At 43.1% G+C, this 24,691-nt stretch overlaps 1 protein-coding gene and 1 non-coding gene across 2 annotated transcripts in view; both read left to right on the top strand.

Moving 5' to 3' along the window:
- Positions 1-24,691, top strand: part of SND1 (staphylococcal nuclease and tudor domain containing 1) — a 573,924-nt gene that overhangs the window by 248,022 nt on the left and 301,211 nt on the right. Inside the window, exon 12 of the mRNA XM_007946735.2 lies at positions 13,656-13,756. Coding sequence (XP_007944926.1) covers positions 13,656-13,756 — 101 coding nt within the window. The remainder of the gene's footprint in view (positions 1-13,655; positions 13,757-24,691) is intronic.
- LOC122150557 lies at positions 5,560-5,695 on the top strand. The gene has a single exon (XR_006163724.1). It is a non-coding gene; the product is annotated as a small nucleolar RNA SNORA42/SNORA80 family (small nucleolar RNA).

The following is a 24,691-nucleotide window of genomic DNA, read 5'->3' as shown; positions in this document are numbered from 1 at the left end:
TACTGGGAAGTCAAGCCTCCCTTCTGCTCATCTAATGGGATCACAGGGACACAAGTGGGGGAGAAGCATAGCCCTGCACCATTAGCAGCTCTTGGCCTTCAGCGGCTGACTAGCCCACTCTAAAATGTTGGAGCTTAGTGACTGATCAGTTGGCAAAGGGGTATTTGATATTTGTTGTGCACTGTTTCCCAGCCCATTGGAGGGCTTCAGCTAGGTAAAACAAACATCACCAGTAGTATCGGACTGTCAGTGATCAGCGTGCCAAAATGCAGTTCCTTGTTACGTAACAAGTGGAGAAAACATATGGCAGGCAGGTGGCAGCGGCAGCATCATTATCAGCTCACAGTGAGATTGGCAGTTCATTTGCAGTTAGTGATGCCCTCCTGCCATGGCAACAGTGCAGCACTGGGCACCCGGAAGCACTGATGGCCGGGTCTTTCTCACACTGTTTAGCCTACTCTGCATAGTCCTTACTGGTTGGCAGAACACTACTGAGAGGTGACCCTGAGCTCAGCCTGGGAACCAGTGTGATGAGATAGGTACTCCACATTGTTGTCAGCAAGCCAGTTTTCTGTTTTTTTTTCCAAATAGAGGTACATGTTCTCTGTGTATACTGTCCTCTAACTAACAATATCATATATTTTTCATAAAACATATCTCATTTGTTCCCCTTCCAAACATAGTACAATTTTAATCTCAGCAGAAGTATATGGTGTGAAAAGCTGAACGTTTCCTATAATTGCACCTTCAAAGGTAAGCCCATCTAACATGTTAGGTGTGTGCCTCCAAGTTCTTTTTCTGTATATATTCATGCCGTTTGTTCACCAAATAATATATTCCATTGTGCACATTGCTTTTTTTATTTGGACATCTTTCCATAGCAGGATGTACAGGTCTCTCTCCTTGTTTCCAACAGCTGTGTCTCTTTGTTCAGAAGTGCTGGTAATTCTCCAGGGAAAAAAAGCCATGATCTCTGCCAGCTTGACTCTTGTGGTCCAGTGGGAGCATGAGCACAACTTGTAATTACGTGTTTATGTTAAACCACTGTGAACGAAAAGCACAGGGTGTGGATACATACATGTTTCTATAGACATTCCTCGACCTAGAGTTGCTGGTCAAAGGATAGCCACGTATTAAATGTTAGTGGAATTGCCCGTTTGATCTCTAAAGATGTACCAATTTAGATTCCTGCCAACAGTGAAAAATACCACTTAGAGAAGAACATGAAAATTGAAGGTTCATTAGACAAAAGCATGGACAGCAGTGATTAAATTTAACAACCAGAGAACTAGGTAGAGGTGGGAAAATTATGGTGGGAAGCAGTGGAAATTCACCAGAAGTAGAGATCTACAAGTGACAGCTCTCTGAGAAGGGTCCTCTCCTCCTTGAGGGAATGGGTCAGCCCATAAGACTCCCCAAGTCATCTGTCAGTGTTACAGGCGGCTGCTGAGTGGGGTTGAATGTGGTGGTTGCTGTCCAGTAGGTTCTGACTCATGGCGACCCCCCGTGTGCAGAGCAGAACTGCACTCCACAGGCTTCCCAGGCTGTGCCCTTCTGGAAGCAGATGGTCAGACCTTATTTCCAGGGTGCCTCTGGGTAGGTTTGAACCATCAACCTTTCAGTTAGTAGCACAGTGCTTAACCGTTTGTGTCACCCAGGGACTCCTTATTCTTCTTCTACAACTGCCACTGGGAATTGGTGAAGAAGGTGCATTTAGTTAGACTTGTGCTTTCTAGACATGCTGCTTGTTGCTTAGGGAGTTGGCTCTTCATTTTAGAAACCAGAGAAATGGACAAAATGAAAACATTTTGTATCCCGAGAAAGGTAGACTGATTTGTCCTCCATGCTATGTGGGACCTTTCTTTTTTTGTTAATGGGTTATTGAACATGACTTCTAATTATTGTCACCTTTGTGGAGCCAGCTGTTTTATCAGGAATGGGACGGACGTGTCCTGAAGTAACCAAGAGATTCAGGGGGTGCCTGGGTTTGGGGTTGGGAGAGTTGCTTCTCCCTTCCCTGGCTCATGCTGCTAAGCAGTTGTGGGTCGGTGGACAGTCTGAGAAATACTTTTGCTCACATCTCTGATAAGTTAAGGGGGGGCCAAAAGTTGCAGTTGGAGTGGAGACTGGGGAACAGTGAGACCGTGAGAAGCCTTCTCTGTCTATGTGGATGCCAGGGCCAGCTTGCTTCATGAGTTTAGGGTGCATATGTGGCGTTTGCTCTGGGCCTGTAGTCCGGTGCTAACCAGCTCATTTCCAGGTATGCGTATGTGGTGGGCTGGGGAGTGTGCATGCATATGTCGTGCCTTTTGGAACACTAGCTCCAAGTTAGAAGACCTGAAGTTGGAGGAGGACCCAGATGCAATGCAGTGATCAGTGTCTGTGTGTAGTTTTAGACGTTGCCCATAGTAGGTATTATTGCTCTGTGCACACTGTGCCTTTGATCAAAGGAATTTGTCTCATTTGGTGGGCCTCTATGTTCTATGTGAACTAAAGGGAGAGGATGGTTTGTCTAAATGGAAAAAGGCCTATGATGGTGACACCTGGCTATCTTGGAATCTTTTCTCAGCAACAAAAAACGAAAATAATTTATGTAACATCATAAGTGCTGTATCCTTGGGTGATTTCTCTTTGTGTTGTTGGCAGACATTCCTTACGAATGATTATGTTTTCTTCATAATTCTCCTCTGAGGTCATGACAGACTTCCTTTAGGTCAGTTCCCCATTCTCACTTTGGCCTTTAGCCAGTGCGGGACCTGAGTGACTTCTATGTGCCAGCTCATGGCGTGCTGGAGAAATGGATGCTCTCAGAACTGTAGTCGAGGCAGAACGGCCTTTCTCCCAGGGGTACCCTCGCCCAGGCAGCATTTCCCCCGAGCAATGGGAATTTAATGGACCTCTTGGTAGGGTGAACGCTTTAGTCCCTACTTGTAAGCTTAGGTTTCCCAGTTTCACAGTCAGGTGAGTGGAGACTCCCCCTTCACAGTCTGGTAGAGATTTATAGAGAAAAGCACTGTTGCTTTTGGTTTTACCCATTTTTAAAGAATATCCCCCTTTGACAGTATTTTTTCTTAGAACTGATTGAATAAATCCCCTTCCTGCCTGTCCCTGCCTTTCCCATCTTGGTTTTTTCCCTGCTGTTATTTTGAAGCCTGGGTGACATTGTATGTGTTCTGCACAAAGGCATAAGCCTCTCCATGTGTTTGTGCTGCCCGTGTGGCTGGAACTGCTCCAGGGAGAGTTCTTGATGAAGTGATTTAATTTCCCCCGACTGCGCTGACCTTGGGAATTTTGGACACAGATAACTGTGATTGACACTTGTATAGGGGAGAAAACCCACCTCCACTCCACTTCCGTCCTCCTAAGGAGGCAAGTGAGATGGTCACTCTAAGAGGGGACATGCAGGGGACACGGGCAGTTGCCAGTAGTACCTCAAGGGCCCTGTGGCCTTCCTTCTTAGGGACAAGCAGTGTGGGATTAAAATCAGGTGTTGGGGTGAGTTCCGTCACTAATTCACTAATGAGGAAGGCAGTGGTTGGAACATTAGCACAGACACAGACTAAGGTTTTTAGATGCATTGGCAGGTTTGTAAGAACTTGAGGACCAAGGAGTTTAATGAAAATGCCGATAGCTGAGAGTTTATTTTCAAATAGTGCTCTTTGTTTTTCTAAGATCCCTGTGAGATTTATTGGAAATATTTTCAATTGTCAAAACTGTATTTCCCTAATGACTTTTCTATGTGCCTATAATTTACCTTCATACGTATCCTGTATGGTACATTTTCAGACCATTTTAATGTCATGTTTGTTATCACTACTTCCAGAAATCTGTGCCAATCTCTAATGGCCCCTTATATAAAATATTTTCACGTGTATTTGTGGATCTCGCTCCTGTGCATGCTTCTAATTAAATATTTACCACACTGAGTGTTTATTGGGAGTGGTGATGTCCACTTAAACAAATGCCTAATGTCACATAGAGACACTAAGCAGCTCCATGGGCCCTGTGTTAAGCTGGATTTTACTTCTCCCCTCAAAACAGATCAAAGCACCTGCTCACCCAGCAGAGAGTACGGGGAGTGAGAGGTCCATTTTGTCAGAAATGCATCAAATAATGTAAGCTGCTTGACTGGGCTTGGAAAGGTTTGTAAGCACTATAAGTTAACATTCCATTGATGAAAATGAAATGTGCTTGGAATAGTTCTGACTGTGTGTGGGGGGAGTGGGAAGGGTGATTGTAGATGGGAGAGAACAGCATAAATACATGTGAATAAACAAGCAGCCGCAGCACCTAATTACAGTGATTTGGAAGGGGGTGTTTCAGAATGCATTTTGATTGGATTGGAGAGGTCGGAAGGGAGCATTGGCTATGTATCTTTTCAGTGTAGCTGAGACAAAGAATATATAAATGTTTGTGAATGTATCTGTGAAAGTTGTTTTAGTTTAAGATATAGTGAAAACGTGAAGATGTCCTAATGGAACATATACATTTGAGCTTTCGATTGCTGTTATAAAATTTGTCTGCTCATTTTCTTTCTAATATTTTCAGTATTCAACAGAAGCATTAATCACTAACTACAAAAGCAGATTTTTTTTTTTTTTTAATTGTGATTTGGGTGAAAATTTACAGAGCAAATTCACTTTCCATACAGCAGTTCACAAACTTTTTCTCATGACATTGACTACAATTTACTCTAATGCAACAGCTCCCCTTCTACTTCCTCCTGATAGTTACCTCTTCCCTGTGTCCATCCCTCCATGCACTCCTGCCCCTTGAGCTGTCCTCCCTGTGCATAAGCAGCCTTTGTTTCTCTCCCATGATTGTTGTCTCCAAGGAGTGTATCTATCTCAGGTACATGTTCAACTCATATGCCTGTCTTTTGTTTGGCTGGAAGCCACAGGTGTGGGTTCAATTCCAGACCTAAAGGGCAGCTAGGGGCCATAGTCTTGGTGGTTCCACCAGGCTCTATCAGACCAGCAAACCTAGTCCCCCCCCCCCTTTTTTTTCCAGGTATTTTTTTTAACAGAGACTTCTAGCCCCCCAATCAGTATCCATCCGTTAGCATAAATTTCAAACAGTAAGCTAAAGAATTCTGGAATTATGTTGGCAAATCAAGAATTAATGAAATCCAGCCATTGAATTGGTAGAAGTCATTGAAAAATACCTTGATTTACTCAACCGTGGAAGAGACTATATTTACAGTGTTAGTTGTTGGTTACAGGATATTCTTTTTTCCTTTACCCAAATTTAATCTCAAACCCAAAGTTGTTTTTTGGAACTGAAAAGACACGTAACTAGTCCCTAGTGCTCTGTCATTTGCTGTCAGGTAGATCCTGACTGCTGGTGACCCTGTGTGTGTCAGAGGGGAGTGGGCTCCACAGGCTTTCAGGGGCTGATTCTTCCGAAGTAGGTCACCAGACCCTCCTTCCAGGGAGCCTCTAGGAGGACTCAGACTTTCCCCTTTTCAGTTAGCAGCCGAGGGTTGAACTGTTTGTATAACTCGGGGACTTCTTTTCTCATCTAATTGTGTAATACATTTTAAAAAACAAAAATAAGGATGCATGGGTTTGGATTTATGGCAGGCCCATCCCCATGGGCCTCTCATAGTGTCCCATGCCAGAGCAAACCGTAGCCCAGAACCATTGCCTGGCCTCCTTGCCCAGAGGCTTTGGGCACTGAAGTGGGTTGCACACCTGGCTTTTCATACCATAGTTTTGCATTCCTGCTTTGAGTGTTTACAAGGGTTCGTAAGATATTAGATAACCAAAGTTCACACAGGAAAATGAAGGTAGAAGGTTGGAACCATAAAACGTGGAATCGTATAATGGAAGGTTGGAAGCAAGACTCACTGCCTTAACAGGTAGTCTAGGGTCACATAGTCTAAGATGGTAGGTGCCGGCCACGTGTGGTTCCTGAGCACTTGAAGTGTGGCTGTTCCCAATCAAGATGTACTATGAGTGTAAAACACACACTGGGTTTCAGGGACTTAGTGGAGAGAGAGAGGGAGGGAGGAAAGAGAGAGAGAGAGAGAGAGAGAGAGAGAGAAATGAAATACCATTTTTTCCGTAGTAGTTCTACGTTGGGAAGGATATATTAAGTCCAAAGCAAATGGAGCCTTGAGTCTCATTGATGCTCATTGTCTTCCTAATTTGGTAAGACATTTCCTGCCCTAAGTATCCATAGTTAACCTATTAATTGATACGGTTCACAGCACTCTACTTCAATTATCTTCGGTAAGTAAAATATCCAGTAACTGTTACCTGCAAAATTAATCTGGAAAATGTCTAAATAAATACTCAATAGTGTGTCATTCTTTAAAATAACCCCTCTCCAAGTTGGGATGAATATATATGATGTACATACTCTTGTTTGCTGGGGCCCCTTAAGAGGAAAGTATTTAATTGTGTCTTTGTGTCCAGTGATTTCAGTAGGCTAATGATTTAACTCAACGTGTGTCTGTTTATGCATGTGTGCATGTATGTGTGCGTGTATCCATTGACTTATTTCACAGATACTAACTTAGCACTTCCTTACTGCCAGAGAATCAGTACACACTTTATCTAAAAATAACTGTCACTTGCATAGTTTACTCTGAGTTGGCTGGGTTCTCAGTATCTTTTGTGTATTCCTGCATTTCTTCCTCACAACAACTCTGTGGAAGGTATAGCCCAGAAAAGTTCAGTAACTCATTAACTCATTAACACATCCGCTCATTAACACAGCTCATGGTAGACTTGCTGGGACCCCAAGCCTGGCAGTCTGGCCTCTCAGAGGCAGTGTTCTTGTTGAGGCTCTCTGTAAAGTATTTTGTTACTTACTTTTGTCTCTAGGCTCCATTAGCCAGAGGAAGCTGTCTTCTCTGTGCCTGGGGTTCTTAGAGGTGTCTCCTAACTACCTGGAACATCTGTCTTTGGAGAGAGTGGTCGTATAAGAGCTAGGTTTGAGCTTATCATGGCTGCTCTGAACTTATTCCAGCTGTGGGGACTAGGGATGGGAACATGTGGTGATTCTGCAAAAGAGCCTCATCTAACAGCCCTAGTTAAATGAAAACTAAACTCAGGCCAAGACCTGGAAATGTGAGTACCCCAAACGCACTGCCATCAAGTCGATTCTGACTCTTAACAACTTGATAGGACAGAGTAGAACTGCCCCCATATGGTTTCCAAGACTGTAAATCTTTAGGGAAGTAGATTGCCTCATCTTCCTCCCTCCCCTGGAGCAGCTGTTGGATTCAAACTACTGACCTTTTGGTTAGCAACTGGATGCCTTAACCACTCTGTCACCAGAGCTCCTTGGAAATGTGGATATAGGGTTGTTTTTCTTCCTTCCTCATCTTTTATGCACAGATAGTTCACATTTTGGCATTTCATTAGCATCATCATCATCAAGACTGAAAGGGTCATCTTTGGTGATTTTGATACTTTAGTGTGAGAAATTCTCAGAATTCCTTAGGAGTGGCCCAGGGCTTCCTGATGCCATTGTAGCAGCCTACTTTCAGACATTATTAGAGCTTGAAATGTGAATTTGGTCTTCTTTTAAGTTCTCATCTTGGTTCCTCTGAAGGTTCCTGAAATTGCTTTCAAGGAAAATTCCATAATGTAATGGACCAAGGATGAATCAGATTGCCTGCTATCTTTTCTTGTCTTTGAGAAGCTCTGTGAGAAATAAATAATAGGATAAATTATTTATAAATTGCTTGCTAAATCTGTCACGGAGATGGCTTTGATTAAAGCAGTTCTCATTTAGCACCTTATCCCAACTTCAAAAATACTGTTTCTTCCTCTCTCCTCTCCCCAACACGCCACACACACAGTTCGAACAAATACATCTTTGTTGTGTAAAACAGTAGACTGGTCAGCAGTTTGACAGAGTGCCCTGAGAATGCTTCACCATCTCATTTCAAAGGTGCCCTTCAGACTTCATGACTGATGAAGGGGTTTCTGCTTCCTGTATTTGTACATGCAACAAATACTTCTGCATACCCTGCTACAGTCTGCAGACCCTGCTACAGTCTGCAGACCCTGCTACTTACTATTATGCAGACCCTTTGCCTATTGTATCAGTGAATGAAAGATGTAGTCTTTACTCATGGGGCTTACGATCTGTGCTCCAGTTTATTGTAGTGAGAGTGTGGTAGGAATTACAAAGGTCTCCACTCCTTGGAAGGAAGGTTGGGCAATCTACTTCCCTAGTGATACCTCCTCGGAAACCCAAGGAGGGGTCACTATGAGTTGGGGATGACTCGACGGCACATAACAACAACAACAACATGAAATCACTAAGGAGCCCTGGTGGCACAGTGGTTAAGCACTTGACTGCTAGTTGAAAGGTTGGCAGTTCAAATCCACCAGCTACACTGTGGGAGAAAAGAGCTGATGATCTGCTTCCATAAAGATTGCCGCCTTGGAGGCCCTCTGGGGCATCTCTGCTCTGTCGTGTCTGGTTGCTCTGAGCCAGAATTGACTCGATGGCACACAACAACAACAACAGAGAACCACTGGAGTCCCTCGTGGTGCAAACAGAATGTGGCTACCAGCCAAAAACTCACGCAGAGATGCCTCAGAAGACAGGCCTGGGATGTGCATCCGAAAGGTCACAGCATCGTGAACCAGAATAACTCCACTAACAGCAATAAGAGACCAGGATCAACCAGGTCTGGCTAAGTCGCTTTCAGAATTTCAGAGTGAGCTGATGCCCTGGAGTTCTAGTCCAGTGCTCTCCTTTTCCAGGTCGAGAAGTGGAGACCCAAACAAAGGAGCCCAGCGTTCCTTGTGGTCATTGCTGTGTGCAGGGGCCCGGCTGTGGGTTACTTACGTAGCTTTAATGCCATGCATATGTAAAATGCTCTGTACAAACCCTTCAGGAATACCTTTGCTGGAAAATGAAGAACACACATCTGTCAGTTTGACTCTTCTTTGTACTTCATGCCATGCTGTATGTACTTAGCCACAAACACAAAATTCAGGTTATCATTTACTCAAGCAGACATTGCTAAGACTTGTAGTTGTTTTAATTGGAACTGTTTCAACTGCAGCTCTTATTCACATGATTGACAGGTCTGTGATGAGCATCTAGAGATGGAAAACTCCAGGGTAGGGGAGCAGAGCTCAGAACCCGCAGGAGAGGGACGTAATGCTAATTACACGTTGGCTTTAATTCCTGGTTTGTCCTAGCTGCCTGCAGGTGTGTATCTTGGCTGTGGGCTGTTTTCAGGGCCTCGTTTGTATTTGAGATTTTCTTTAATAATGTTACTTGCACTCAGAGCACTTTAATCTCTGACTTAGTTTCAATTCTTTTTCTCTAGATGTAGGAAAAACTTAATTGGTAGATGAACGTAATTGTTGCTTCTCTTGGTTATTGAAGATTAAAGATTTTTTTCTTGCTGTTGATTTGCCTGAACGGTGCTTTGGGGATGTTGCCTCACTGCAGCCTTCTGCACTGGAAGATGCACAGGTGTTCGCTGGGTGGTGGTTTCTGTGACCCCCCCCCCCATCCTTACCACCGGCACGACCTAGGTGCCTTCAGGATAAGTTGGCCTCTCTGTAGGTGGACAGCTCGTGTTGGACTGTAATGTTTGCACTTAAGGGCTGGTGTCCTGCATGCTGTGAAGGGGGCTTGGCTTTGGCAGGTGTAAAGTAACCTCAAGATGTTGGTGTTGGTGTTATGTGCCATTGAGTTGGACCCAACTCATAGTGACCCCTCCTTGGGGTTCCAAGGCGGTATCACTACGGAAGTAGATAGCCCAACCTTCCTTCCGAGGAGTGGCTGGTGGGTTTGAACCGCCAGCCTTCTGTTTAGCAGTCAAGTGCCTTAGGCACTACGCTACCAGAGCTCCTAACCTCGAGATACACTTACGTTTATTTTTAAGCAGAGCTGATAGTTGTTTTCCTGTTAGTCGAATTGCGGGTCTGAGCTTGGTAGGTGGACTGAGTGGAAACACAATGGGCCTTTTTCCTCATCTCCAGGTATTTATTGATTTTCCACCAAATGCCCCAGATTGGACCATACCTTGTGGCTGTGCCCTTTTTACAGGTGGCCTTGAGACACTTTACATCCCATGCCGTGGCTGCCCTTGAGGTTCAGCTTCTGTACATGTCTGATTTCCTATGTGATTTTACCATGACTTCCTCTTCCTGCTTCTGAACTGTAGGTTAGTTGCACTGAGCCAGGAAACAGAGGCTCTCAGAAAGCCATTGCCTGGTTGTAGGGCCTTTCCTGAGGAGAGGTCCAGGGGGTATCCACTTAGAGAACATGGAGGGTCCTTCTTCCCCTCTCAGGCATGTGAGTCAGTCCTCCTGCTCCTTGCCTTGGCTTTGGCCTGTGTTAACTCTAGCTAGCCAAATACAGGGACACTCCCTCTTAGTTGGGAGTACTAGCTGTTCAACCCTGTCTCACCTCCATCTGATCACATTTACCTTTGAGTAGTAATAAGACCTGGTAGTGCCAACGTAGATAGACATCTGGCTTTAGGAGTCTGTACTAGTTTCCTAGGGCTGCTATAACCAAGTATCACTAATGGGGTGGCTTAAAACAACAGACATTTCTCCCTTACAGTTCTAGAGGTTAGAAGTCTGAAATCAACACATTGGCAGAGCCGTGCCATCTCCAAGGGCTCTCGGGAAGCATCCTCCTTCGCCTTTTCTAGTTTCTGGTGGTTGCCGGCAGTTCTTGGCATTCCTTGGCTTGTGGCCAGTGTACCTCCTCCTGCCTCCATCTTCACGTGGTCCTTGCCTGTCTCTTGCCAGGTTTCCCTCTTCTTATTAGGACACCCCACCTCCTTCCACCAACCCAGTATGATCCCATCTTGACTTGGTTACATTATGAAGAATCTATTTCCAGATAAGGTCACATTCACACCTTTCTGGGTGGACATGGGTTTGAGGGGACACTTTTCAACCCAGTGCAGAGTCATCTTTTTATTTTCTACTTTTATTTGTTGTTATGTTATAGCAGTACTTCCCAGAGAACAATTTACCATAACCTCGGCCCTTAATTGACTTTCTTTCCAGTATCAGTCCTTTTTGTTGCTTCTAAAATGTGACCAGGTGGAATGCTCGAGTGAGTGATCTGACAGTTGGCATTTGGAGGCAACTTTCCAAATTTCCAAATTTTCATGTTCATTTTTAGAGTGTTTTTGAGGAGCAGACAGTTTGAAAGGATTTTAATGGTGCTCCCCGGCAATGTGTCTGAACTCTGTGCCTGTGCAGCGGGCTGGCTTTACGCTGGTCAGTGGGGACTGCAGAGGTGTTTGGAATAGGAGTTTCTGCAACTCAAACTGTGTGGACGGCTTCAGGTTGTTGACCTATTGTAGCTCTTAGGTGTGGATGTGTAAATCTTGGCCATGACTCAAACCAAGTACACACTTTCATTCTATAAAGGCAGACCCTGTATGTTTGCCAATGTGTACCACATATAGGGGGAGCTCTGGTAGCATAGTGCCTAAGGCATTTGACTGCTCACCAGAGGCTGGCAGTTCAAACCCACCAGCCGCTCCTCGGAAGGAAGGTTGGGCAATCCTACTACCGTAGTGATACTGCCTCGGAAACCCAAGGAGGGGTCGCTATGAGTCGGGGCCATCTCAACGGCAAACAACAACAACAACAACAACCACATATAGGCAGGCCCTGGGTTACGAGCGTCCAATGTATGGACAGTAATACTTGCCCTTTAATGTTACTATAAATTTGTCCTCACTTTGAAATGATGGAACTAACCCTACTTGCAACAAATTCTTCATCACACTTAAGCTTGCTGCATGTACTGCTTTTAAATCACTGAAAAGGCTTTAAGTCTTTTTTTGCACTAACCCAGTCAGGACGAGCCCACTGCCGTGGAGTCCATTCCAGCTCATAGAGACCCTATAGGACAGAGTAGAACTGCCCCATAGGGTTTCTTTTTTTTCTTCATAACGTTTTATTGTGATTTGGGTGACATTTTACAAAATAAATTCGTTTTACATTCAGTAATTCATATACGTTTTGTTCTGAGACACTGACTTTAGTCCCCACAATGTACCAGCTCTCTTCCCACTTCTTCCCTGTGGTTACCCTTTCGCTGTGTCCTTCTTGCCTCTGCATTCCTGCCTCTGGAGCTTTCTGCCCATGTGAGTGCTGCCCTCCTCATCTCCCATTGTCGATTGCTCTAAGGAGTACATCTCCCTGGTGTAATCGTGCTGCTCCTAGGCCTGTGTAGTGTTTGGTTGAGAGTTAAACCAGGGGAGGGACTAGCAGCCATGGTCTTAGGGGTTTCTCCAACTTCTAATTGACCAGTAATCTTGCTGTTTTTTATGTTTTTTAATTTTGCCGCATATTTTTTTCTCCCACTCGGTTCAGAATCTCCAACTGTGATTGCTTTCCAAGTAGCTGACAGTGGTAGCTGGGCACCATCTAGTTCTTCTGGTCTCGGGTCATGTAGGCTGAGTTTCCCATGGTCTATTAGTCCTTTGGACTAATTGCTTCCATTTGTCTTTGATTTTCTTCCTTCTTCTTTGCTCTGGAAGAGGAGAGACCAATAATTGCATCTTAGATGGCTGTTCACAAGCTTTTAAGACCTCCGTAGGATTTCTAAGGCTGCAAATCTTTATAGAAGCTGACTGCCTCATCTTTCTCCTGCATAGTAGCTGATGGGTTTGAATTGCCAAGCTTTTGGTTAGCAGCTGAATGCTTTTAACCACTGTCCCTCTGTAGCTCCTCCTTGCACTAAAGTGAGGCTAAATAAGAGCCATATATACTTATTGTGATTTACCTACAATTTCAACTGACACACATAGGAACAGATCTTGAACTAACGCAGGGACTGCCTGTGCTTGTTTCTTTTGACATTAAATCGTGTTTATTTTAGCATGCATAGCTTTTCTTCCTTCTAGACTGTTAGTTCCTTGAGGGGGTAGGCTGCATCCTACTACATGTTAGGTAAACATTAGTCTTTCTTCATGTTCTTTGGGCAGAAGACGCCTTAGTTGTCCTTTTCCTTTTGTTCCTCAGTTCTTCCCAGTCTGGAACTCTCTCCTGGAGAAGGAGTCAGCAGCAGTCTCTACATTTGGTAGTGCAGGGCTTCTGGAGGGGAAATGGGCTTGTTGATTCAAAACCTAAAGGCACTTTGAGTTCTCTCCTTACCTTTTTACAGTACCTGCCAACACCAGCTGTGTTGTTATGGGGCCTTGTTAGCTCTGCCTCTTCGATTCCCACACTGTAGCGCCAGTGCCAACCAAGCATTTTGGGGATTTAGGTTCTTCTTGTTGGTTTCTCTTGCTCTCTCTTAACCTGATCCTGGGGAATTTAAGGCAGAGTGAAATTATATACAGTATATAATTATATACAATTACATTTTCCTCTAGAGTCAGTTTATATGATTGATTGATTGGTTTTGAACAGATTTTCAAAGGATTCTGACCCAGAAAAAGTTAAAGAACAGCTTTACCATAGTATCTAGGAGTCCTTCCTGCATGGGAGTTACACATCTTTTCTCCGTCAAGTCTAGTATCTGTGGGACCCTAAATGCCCAGGCATTTTTTACACTCTTCTGCTATCAGCTGGCTTTTAATTGTTGTGTTTTTAATCTTAGACCCAGAAGATCAAGCTGTGAGTGAGTGGATCTTTCATAGTTGTGCAGGCATGTGTGGCCCAGGCCTAACACCCTCAATTCTTTATTTCCAGGTCAGTGTGACCGTGGACTACATCAGACCAGCCAGCCCAGCCACAGAGACGGTGCCTGCCTTTTCCGAGCGGACCTGTGCCACTGTCACCATTGGAGGAGTGTGAGTGTTCAGGCTGGCAGGGACCCTGCTCAAACGAGTCTCTCCTTCCCTTCTCCCTGCTCCATTCTCTTGCTCTTGTTCTCAGCACAGTGGTGTGTAGTTGTTTATGTGCTGTGTAGCACTTCATGTTTGCAAAGCACCATATCGTCACTCACTAGCTAATCATATACCTTCATTGTTATTATTTATGAATTATTATACTCTGTGTACTTGGCCAATTTAGTACACATTATTACAATTAATAGTGCCATTTATTGATTGTCAACAAGACTCTAGGTACTATCCAAAATTTAGTTAGAAGGATCCTCTGCATGTTGGTTTAGGAATTCATTTGTAGACAAACACACACACACACAGGAAGAAGAAGGGAGGCTAATTGGATATGTTTTTTATATGGAGATATGTAATTAGTAGGTGACTGGGTTTTCCTTTTCCACTGTGCTGGCTGTATCCTGGTTATATTCCAAGGTCTCTTACAGCCCAGTTGATGAACAGAGTCTGTCAAGGGAGGTATCTGGTAGGGAAGGCGGAAGCCTGCTGGGCCATGCTTCCACAATAAATATTAAAACAATCAGTCAGTCCCTGGTAGCAATTCTTTACTCTGCATAAAATATACCAGCATGGTAATTGTTTCCCTCTCTATTTAACAATCTTAAATGCTGTTTGTTACCAAACTGGTATTTTTCTTTTCTTCTAAGGGGCATAGTAGAGGGGAAGAAAAGAACAGGCTTTTCATCAAAACAGGGATTGTCTCATTGAATAGACAATGAAGCCTGCCAGGAGTAGCACCTCTAACTACAGCATGCCTCTGAAAGGAATGAGGAGCTTCTGGCGATGTCCCTTGTCAGAGCTCTCCCATCAAACAAAGCCTCTTTCCCCTCATTCTGGCTGTCACATTTGGAAATGACTGTTTTTAGCCACTGTTACCACTGCATGGGAGAAAGATGTACAGTTGGCTTCCGTAAACATTTCCATCCTTGGCAACCCCATGAAGCTGTTCTACTCTGTCCTGTAGGGTCACTGTGAGTTGAAATTGACACCACGGCAGTGGGTTTGGTTTTGGTTTGGGGTTACCACTCTCGTATTCCTTAATGTTGTTAATCTTCGTACAGTGGTCATAGGGTTCATCTTTGCTAGAAGGAGCTTTTATGCCATTACCTTAACACCAGCACGAGGTCAGATTTTGTTAGAAGTAGGTTCTAGACAAATCAGATAGTATTTCTGAAATAGGGAAAAACGAGGACATTTGTTGGTCATTCTTCTCTTTAACTTGCAATAATGATTCATTACCAATTTATTAGCACTTCTTTCGAACTGCATCCATACTTTCCTTCTGTGGAAAGCTGAACAGTTTGTCGTTCCCTGTATTAAACATTTTATGTTACAACAGGGAGCGGCCAGTGGATAACGGCTTCTGCTGTCTAATTACTGGCAGAAACCACGACATGACTGTCAAAATTCACATCTCTGTTTTTGGCAGGTGGCCTCCTCCAGTGCTTATCTAACAATCCCTTAGAGTAGATCATCTCAGGTAGTGAATCAGGTAGTGCTGCTTGAAGGTATGGGTTCTGGGAGTGTTTCATAAGGATTATTATTTTTTATTTTTACTTTTATTGTGGTGAAAACATACACACCAAGACATTCACCAACATAACAACTTCCACATTTACAGCTCAGGGACATTAATGGCATTTTTCATGTTGTGCCATCATTATTACTAATAAGGATTATTTTTAATGGATACTTTGAGACAGCCAATTTAAATTTTTTTCCAGAGTAGTATGCTGTGGCATCCATAGCCTAAAACCCCAAGGTCTCAGTTGTGTTGATCTTGACCTGGACTGCAATTACTCCTTCAGCCTGACTCTGCAGAGGTCAGATGACTTTCTCTTTCAGTCAGGGCTTATGTTAGAGTCCCAAGTCTTTGAAAGAAGGTGTTTACCCTGTTTTCCATTTGCTCAGTTAACAACATAAGTCTGTTGGTCTAGTTGACAGCACTGAATATCTGTACTCCAGGTTCATGACCTTTCTGCTTTCTGGTGCATATAATCGGATAGTAAGAAACATATATGTAATGTTATGTTATGTTGTGTTAAAAACTCAACTCACTGCTCTTGAGTCGAATCTGCTGCATAGCGACCCCTCCTTGGGTTTCTGAGGTGGTATCATTACAGAAATAGATTGCCTAATCTTCTGAGGAGTAGCTGGTGGGTTTGAACCACCAGCCTTCTGGTTAGCAGTCAAATGCCTTAGACACTGCTCTACTAGAGCTCCTTATGTTGTGTTATATTGTGTTATTTATTTACTAGAGGGCTATAAAATGTATTTTTTTCTTTGAGAGCCTTAAATTGTCTCCTTGGATTAGACCTGGCAGGGTATCTGGAAAGATTTTTGTATTTTCTTACAGAATTATTTTTAATGAACTGTACCTTGTGGTTAAACTGGGCTGCAGTCAGGAGAAATGGAAAAAAGTACTGGGATTGTTGAGGCCATCTCTTGCTAGGAAGTAAGTCCCTTGAAGATAGTGATATTGTTGTTGTTGTTATGTGCTGTCAAATTGGACCTAACTCATAGCGACCCCTCCTTGGGTTTCCAAGGTGGCATCACTATGGAAGTAGATTGCCCAACCTTCCTTCCGAGGAGTGGCTGGTGAGTTTGAACCGCCAGCCTTTTGGTTAGCAGTCAAGTGCTTTAGGCACTACGCTACCAGAGCTCCTGAAGATAGTGATAGTATCTCTTTTTCCCTGTTGTAGCCCCAGTATCTAGCATCCATCAGGAGCTCAGTGAATTTGTTGAATGATTTGCTGACCGTACTGCAGAGTGTCTGTTTTTTGAAGAACAGCGGGGAGTACTTAGATGTCTCATTAGCTAGAGTGGCTGTCGCTCTTGAGCTAAGGTTTGTTTTTATGTAATCAATACTGTGAAACTTGTAACTGATCGTTGTCCTCTTTTGTTTTGGTATTGGAAGCCCAGTGCCAAAGATCATTTCTCATAATGGCATACTTTTTACACTCTAACCTTACTCATAGCTTCCCTTTATTTTTCCTTTGCCGTGCTTTGACAGGCATACTTCGCTTAATAGCCACAGTATGTTCTGTGAAACAGGACATATTATAAACAACTTCTGATCTGATGAGCCATATTATAAACAACTTCTGATCCCAAGTCAGTCTTTAAAGTTGAATTTGTATGTAAGTTGTGACAGGTGCAATTCATATCTAATGTCAGTTAGTCAAATGTTTGTCTTAGTATATAGTACCTTTCTGTGCATAAAAAACATTAAAGAAACACTTTCAAATACCTTTAACATAATAAAGATACTTTCAGGTATCTTTAACATAATACAGTAATGATAATAATAATGTTTTGATGTGCATTGCAAAGTAGTACCATTTGTTATTATGAACGATTGTATGTACTTTGAATTTTTTAAATGATGGGCTTTATGGGGGTTGGTGGTGCAGTGCCTAAGGTATTTGACTGCTAACCAGAAGACTGGCGGTTCATACCCACCAGCCACTCTGCAGAAAGAAGATGGGGCAATCTACTTCCGTGGAGATTTACTGCCTCAGAACCCCAGTGGGAGTAACTGTGAGTCAGAATCGACTTGTTGGCAATGGGTTTGGGTCTTTTTTTTAATGTGGGTTGGGACCACAGACTTACGTGTGGCTTCTTTGGCACATAACTATTTTTAATTACCTTTTTTCTGAACTTTTTATAGTTTTGCACATCACTTCAAATAATATTGTGGAAAAGTTGAAGTGTTGTTGTTGTTATGTGCCGTCGAGTCAGCCCTGACTCATAACGACCCCTCCTTGGGTTTCCGAGGCAGTATCACTACGGAAGTAGGATTGCCCAACCTTCCTTCTGAGGAGTGGCTGGTGGGTTTGAACCGCCAGCCTTCTGGTTAGCAGTCAAGTGCCTTAGCCACTATGCTACCAGAGCTCCCGTTGAAGTATTAGTAAATAAGAAAATCCAAATACTCAACTACATTCAGAATTAAGGTATGCTAGAAAACCTTCTAAGGAGCCCTGATGGTTAACAGTGGTTAAGCAGTTGGCTGCTAACCAAAAGGTTGCAGTTCAAACCCTCAGCCACTGTGTAGGAGGAAGATGTGGCTATCTGCTTCCATAAAGATGACAGCCTTGGAAACCCTATGGGGCAGTTATACTCTGTCCTGTTGGGTTGCAGTGAGTTGGAATTGATTCAGTGGTGACTGATTTGTTTTTTTGGGTTAGAAGCCTTCTCTCTGATGAAATGGTTAGTTAGTAAAAAAACATTAATTAAATAAAGGAATTATTTTAAAAATACATATCAAATATATTATTTTCATTTAAAACATAAAAATTTCCATACCTTTTTAAATCTTTGCTATATAGGCAGTATAGGTCGGCTACTTGATGTTCTGGTGCACAATTTCCTGTTTGGACAAGGACTTTAAAAGCACTAACCATCAAACCCTAGACTTGTGATTCACATCCCCTTCATCTGTTACAGTTATCTTGCTGATTTATTTTGAGCCATTTTTAAGTGCTTCCTCTTTATTGAATCATTTTAATGCTTTCAACTATTTTCCTAACATAAATGCGTTCTTTGTGCACTCATATGTCAACAATTAATACAGTACTTGACAAAGTGCATAATTAAATAACAACCACAATCAGTGTAAACGGATTTGGGGACAAGAACAAATGACTCCACTGGTTGGGACAGAATTACACAGGTTTGTTGGAATGGCTCTCCTAGGTGGGCATGGGCCAGCTGGTTTTGCTGAGGTACTAGAATGTGCAGGCCAGTTAAGGGAAGTGAATTATGAGAACTTCTGTGGTCTGCATCGCCTCTCTGAAAGGCAAGCTTTGTTTGAGCTTGTTGGGGAATTAAGAAGAGATCCAGTCCAAGTAATGTCTCATATCATCTGTGGATGGACACTCACACTGTGAGTTTCCGTTATATAGGTCTTCACAGCCTTCCAGTCATTTAAGCCATCAGCTGGGCTTCTTGACTGTGGAATAGCTTCTGTGAAGCTGGTGATTCAGGGAAATGAAAAGAAAGAGCAGATGAGATGGAATCTCTTACTGGGCTGTTTCAAAGCAGATTTTTGGATGTATTTCACATGTCAAAGTGGGTGAATGTCTGTGTCCTCGACAGGGTTCAGTCTGATCCTTCTGTTGCTCCTCTTGATGTGTGGGAGGGAGGGATTGAGTCACAGGATCCTGAGTGGCCTTCCTGGTTTGATGCAGGCTTCAGCTTCCCCTCTCTCATCCTCAGGGGAATCAATGAGAATGAGGTTTGTCGTTCCTCTAATAGATTAAATTTTTTTTCCTTGATTAACTTCACTGTGCATTTTAGCAAGAGTTGTTATCCATTAATCAAAACAGTTTAAATAAAAAATAAAAAGATCAAACTTTGAGTAGTTTCTCATTCTCTGGCTCCTGGGTTGGGAATTAGCTGAGCCTTTCAGGCTGGTTGGTGACATGAAGCTGTCAAGATGGCGCTTCTTGTTAATTACTTTTTATTGTATTTAAGACACTTAAATAACTCTTCTTGTGATTTAGTCTTCTATGTAATTAGCTTCAGTGATTAACATCTCATTCTTTTGCTATTGCCAGAGCTGCTTGAAAAGCGAGATTTTTCTGGGGTGACCTTTCCCAATGCTGGACTTCGCAATTACTTTGAGCTCCAATTTGGCAAACCCCTATCATCTATTAACTGGTTGCTCGTGTCTTTCTGCATATCACATATTCAAAGAAAAGCTTTAGAAGGAAATTTATGCACGTTTAGAAAGAGGCACCTAAAATCCATAATTTAGGGTCCACCTTCAATAAAGTTTAGGGTCAAGCATCACACGTTCATACTCACCACCACACCTCCTCCCCACCTTGTCCCTAGAAAATTGCCACATATCTGGAAGGTATAGCACCACTAAGGTATTTCCCCACTCTTTGTCATTATGTGAAAACTCTCACAGTGGCAGGGATAATAGTCATGGCCCATCTGGGGGAAAGGGAAGGATGACACTGTTGGAGATACAGAAGAGGAGCAACGGGAAAACACTGGTTAATTTCTGCAGATCATCATTTTCAGAGCGGTGGTTTGCTTTTGGTAGTGGTATTCACTCTGTTCCACTGCTGCCGGTACTGTCTTCCCCGACCCCCCGGTGTCCATGTGTAGCCACTGCCATTCCCCAGCATGCCTGTATGAAGATGGGGGCCATACCACCTGAGACACTGTTGGAGAGCTCCTGGCTTGGCATATCATAGGGGACCCCTTTGCTCTAATGATTGTCACCAGCACCTTCCTTTGTGTCTCTTCAGGTTCTTCATAATAGGACTTGACTTTATTAATATGAACCAGACTATCCAACTTGTGAGGAATGAGCCTTCCTTTGCCCTTTTCCCCCTTTGGTTCCAATTTGGAAGGATACTTTGTTTTTTTCCAGCTGTTAGTGACTGAGGCATTAGATTAGGTCTTGGTCTTGTTCTGCTAGAATAATCCTTTTCTAATCCTGCTTCCGTTTTTCTCAGCCACAGTAGGAATAAGTGTCACATGATCCCCACTTTCCTGGCTTGAGTTCCATGGTTTTAAGGCTTTTGCTATCAGGCCAAATGGTCTATCTTTCAGAGTTTTCAAATCTTTTAAACATACTAATGTCTTTCAGAGTAAACGCAGGAAGAAAGTGACCTCTTTTAAAGCCCTGCTTTTGGTCCTAGTATTCTTACTCAGAGAGGTCCCACAGTGTCCTGAAGGCCCCGTCAGTGGCCACCGACGCGCAGTGGCAGCACTCACGTCCGCCCCTTGGCCCCGGGGTGGGTGGAGGGTCTGGGTTGTAGCCAACCCTTGCTCCACAGATTAATTGCCTACACTCCATCATATTTAACCAAATTATTTTTTAAAAAAAACTTTTTTCTGCTTTGAAGGAAAAAGAAGGTGCCAGAATGAAGGGCTTTTCCTTTTTCTTAAATCAGAAGTATCCAGTCAACTCTAGGGGCAATTACCCAATAAGCAAGGTACGCATGAACTTACTTGTGCTTACTTACTAATCTGTAACAAATAATCTTTGATGTGGTGAAAAACATGAAACTGTTCACTACAGATTAATAAATAAGCACAGGTAAGCACAGGCTTACCTGTGCTTACTGGGGACTCTGGCCCTGTCAGGGATTGCAAATTGGAAAAGAAACTTTACTTCTGTAGGAAGGTGCTGTGGGGTTGGGAGAGACACAATGCCAGCCATACCTATCAGCAGAATCATTGATGTGGTGGAAAAAATGTGAAATTGTTCACTACAGATTAGTAAGAAAGCACAAATCAGCCTGTCCTTTCCTTGATTACTGGGTAATCCAACCACATCTGGAAAGAGCAGCTTAGGTGGTTTTCTGGAAGTCATAGCCTGCTTTCTTTACATAACTGTGCTGCTTCTGCCGTGCATAGTGGGAGTATCCCTGTCCACCATTCTGAGGCCGTCGCAAACAGCTGTGGCATTCAGTCTGCAAATAGTTGAGTAACGGACCTATCTCCTACTAAGTCAAGTATGGCAGTCATTTTCATGGATTTTTCCCTTAAAGCACTAGAAGAAACTTAGCTGTTACACAGGATTCAGTGTTGGAGGCAGGAAAATACCACTGAGTTTCCAGTCAGTCTTCCTCTTTCACTCAAATGTGTTGTAGCTGTCCATGGCCATGGGAACCTCATGCTGCCAATTCTATTCCTTTAGAAACTTGTTGGTTTCAGATTACTTTATACCATTTTTCTGTATAGAGATTAAGTTTAACTGAGAAATCGTAATGGCACCTTTGGACCTTGCAAATCAGCTGAGATACGTGAGAGCTCTTCTCCCCCTGCCCCCAATATCCATTGAGAGTGCCAGGCAGTGGGTGACTTTGGAGTATTCACTGAGAGCTGGTCCTTGGGAAGCTTCCTTTTATTAATCTCTTGAAGTATAAACCATGGAGGGCCTGGGAGAAAGGGAAGCGTTTCTATAAATCAAAGGAGTTCATCAGAAGGGAAGAATGTCAAGAGATACAGTCCTCAGAATAGTATAAGTTAGAAGCCCTATTTGAAAGAACAGAAATGTTACCAGTTCTTACATCCTTGGGCTGACCTAGACAAGGTCCATGTTGCTGCTCCATCCATAACTCTACTGAGAACAATAGATTGTGTGCTTCTGAATTGAACAGATATTCATTGAGCCCCTACTGTGTGCCAGGCACTGGGACTATAACAGGAAACAAAGGAGTCCCATGGATGAGGCTCTTCTATCTCAGTTCATTCGTGGGATTTCTTGGCTCTGGGGGTGGGACCTAAGGAGGCCTTGTTATTCACAGCCTTTGCCAGTCACAAAACTACATTTGTGTACATTTTTGTATAAAGAAACACAGTGACTTCATGTAAATAAGGTATAAAAGGATATTTTTAATTTGGGTTTTGCCAGGGGCTTTCACAGACTTTTCTGGTTAGAAATACGTTAAAATATGAATGAAAAGTAATACTCCTTATATCTTTATTTTTAGATGGGTCTGTAACTTGACTGTCCGTAGACTGAATCAGACACTTAATGACTGCCCGTAGAAGGTCTCCATCATTTTCTTCTCAGAGGGTGGTTCCTGGGTCACGCAGTACCAAAGTGGCTCTGTGGGGCCTGACAGGTCCCTGTTTGCATCCAACTCCATCTGCTCTGAAGAGCACAAGGAGTTGCTCACTTTCTGGGCTGCCTCCCCTGGTAAAGGCGCAGCTGCTGCCTTCCTCACAGCTTCTGCTTTTTACTTCTTTGGTGGTACCTGTATTCTTGTGTGTTCATTTCTTTCTAAAATTCTAGCTTCAGCATTTGTTTTTTTTCCTGAAAACCTTGAAGGCATTGTGTTCTATTGTATCATCAATGCTTATGAGAAATTCAGTTTCCATTTCTATCACTGTAACATTTTTTTTCCTTCTCCTAGAGTCTCTTGTGATGCTGTGTGTATCTTTGATGTTCTGAAATTTTATTAAAATATTTCTAGGTGTGCCTTATTTTTTTCTGTTGCATACTCCAAACCAAAACCAGATCATTGCTGTGGAGTCAATTCTTACTAGATAGCAACCCTATAGGACAGAGGAGAACTGCCCCATAGGGGTTGCAAGGCTGTAAATCTTTACAAGAGCAGACTGCCACGTCTGTCTCCATGGGCCTTTTAAATCTAAACACTCATGTCTTCAGCTCAAGGAGATTTTTTTCTGTTGTTTCTTGGATTTTTCTGTTTTACCTTTGCCTTCTACTTCTGGAAATTCTACTAGTGTTGGACCTTATGCTTCATATCTCTGTAAACTTTTCTCATTAGCAAAACAAAACAACTGTTTTCAACTGTGTCTTTAGATTATCTGCTTCGCCAGCCAGCCGTGCATTTTGGCTCATTCTCGTTCATTCCTTCTCCCTTGCTTATCCATTCATCTCACTCGCTCATTCACTCACTCACTTGGTCATTTACAAGTCTATATAGAATGGCTGGTGTGTATGAAGCACTGTGTAAAGTGTATGTGTACGTTGTTCATTTCAAAACCAAAGGTTTCAGCTCTCCTAAGACTTAACAGAGGTTATTCTTTAAATTTTTCCCAGTTTATTTGTTTTTTTAATCTCAGCACTCATATTTAATTTTTTTGTTCTTAAATTGTTCTCTTAATAGTATCCCGTTCTTAGTTTATGAATACAATATTTTCTCTGGTATCTCTAAGGATATTATTAAAAAGAAAAATCCCCTCCTCTGTTACCTTCATCATCTGTTTTCCCCACGACTGGATGTTCTCTTTGTTCATTTTATTCCGTTCCTTTCACGAGAGCTTCACCCTTTTGTGAGCTTTGATCTGTATTTATGAAGGGAGGATGAGGCAGCTTCATACTTGGAGTTGGTGTGGCCTTCCTCAGCAATTGCCTGGGCCAGCTTCCCCAGGGGGTCTTGGGCAGGAAAGGCCTAAGTGGGCAGGGATATCAGAGTATCAGAGGCAGGCTTCCTTGGAGGGTGCCTGACAGCATCTGGGCCTGGAACTGAGCAAGCAGGAAAGTTGCAACCCCTCCAAGTTGTTAGAGCAAAGGGGCTTTCCTTCAAACTTCAGTGTGTTTCCCGGGGTGAGGTTTTGATGAGCCAAAGCTGTCTCAGACCCTAGGCCTCTGCTTTTCTCTCAGGTCACAGTGTCCATCTGTGGTCCTTCCCCAGGGAATTCGCTTGTTTTGTCTACTGTAACATTCATTTCTTTGAAGTGAGATATCTCAGTGGCATTGGTAAATTGAGGAATGGCGTTGGTATAAAGTCGAAGTCATGGTGCCTCATAGGCAATATTCCCAAGAACCTGAAAGTATTGAGATAAGAAGGGGTGTGCTTCCCGACTTGTTAGAGACAGCATTTAAAAACTAGGAAATCAGAAGTTGAAAAGTCTACAGCGGTAACTTCCTTTAGTGGAAATCGTGACTGTTAAGTGGCTTCCAGAACCTTTTTGCTTTCTGTCATGTTAAGCTCAGCAGGAACCTGAGGCCGTGAAGACATTTACTCCAGCATTGAAACAATGGGTGAGAAAAAAGGCTGTCCCTTGGATCCAATTTTAAATTGTGACTAAAATGGTTTCTACTAGAAGCAAAAGCCTATAGTACCTTATCTTGAAGGATGGAGCATGAGAGTCTCAGAGGTTAAGACCACTTGGGAAGTATGAGAATATATGCCCATATTTTCAGTAGGACCAGTTCTGCTGGAGCCTGGGCCACAGAGCTTTGTAGGGGTTAAGTGGTCTGTTCATAACCCATTTTTCCCAGAAGCTCTGTTTGTTTGTTACATTTGGGGATTGGTTGGTTTTGTGGTTGAGTGGGTGGGTGAAGTCCGTGGGATATGAGATTTTTGGGAACACGCATACAGGTAAGCGTGTAATAGCAGAAATCCCTATACTTTCTCAGAGGAATGTTGCTTGGGTTTTAGC

The sequence above is a fragment of the Orycteropus afer genome, unplaced genomic scaffold (genome assembly GCF_000298275.1).
Source record: "Orycteropus afer afer isolate SDZICR_OR568_19922 unplaced genomic scaffold, OryAfe1.0 scaffold00170, whole genome shotgun sequence".
Lineage (NCBI taxonomy): Eukaryota > Metazoa > Chordata > Mammalia > Tubulidentata > Orycteropodidae > Orycteropus > Orycteropus afer.
This window is presented reverse-complemented; position numbering and strand designations above follow the sequence as displayed.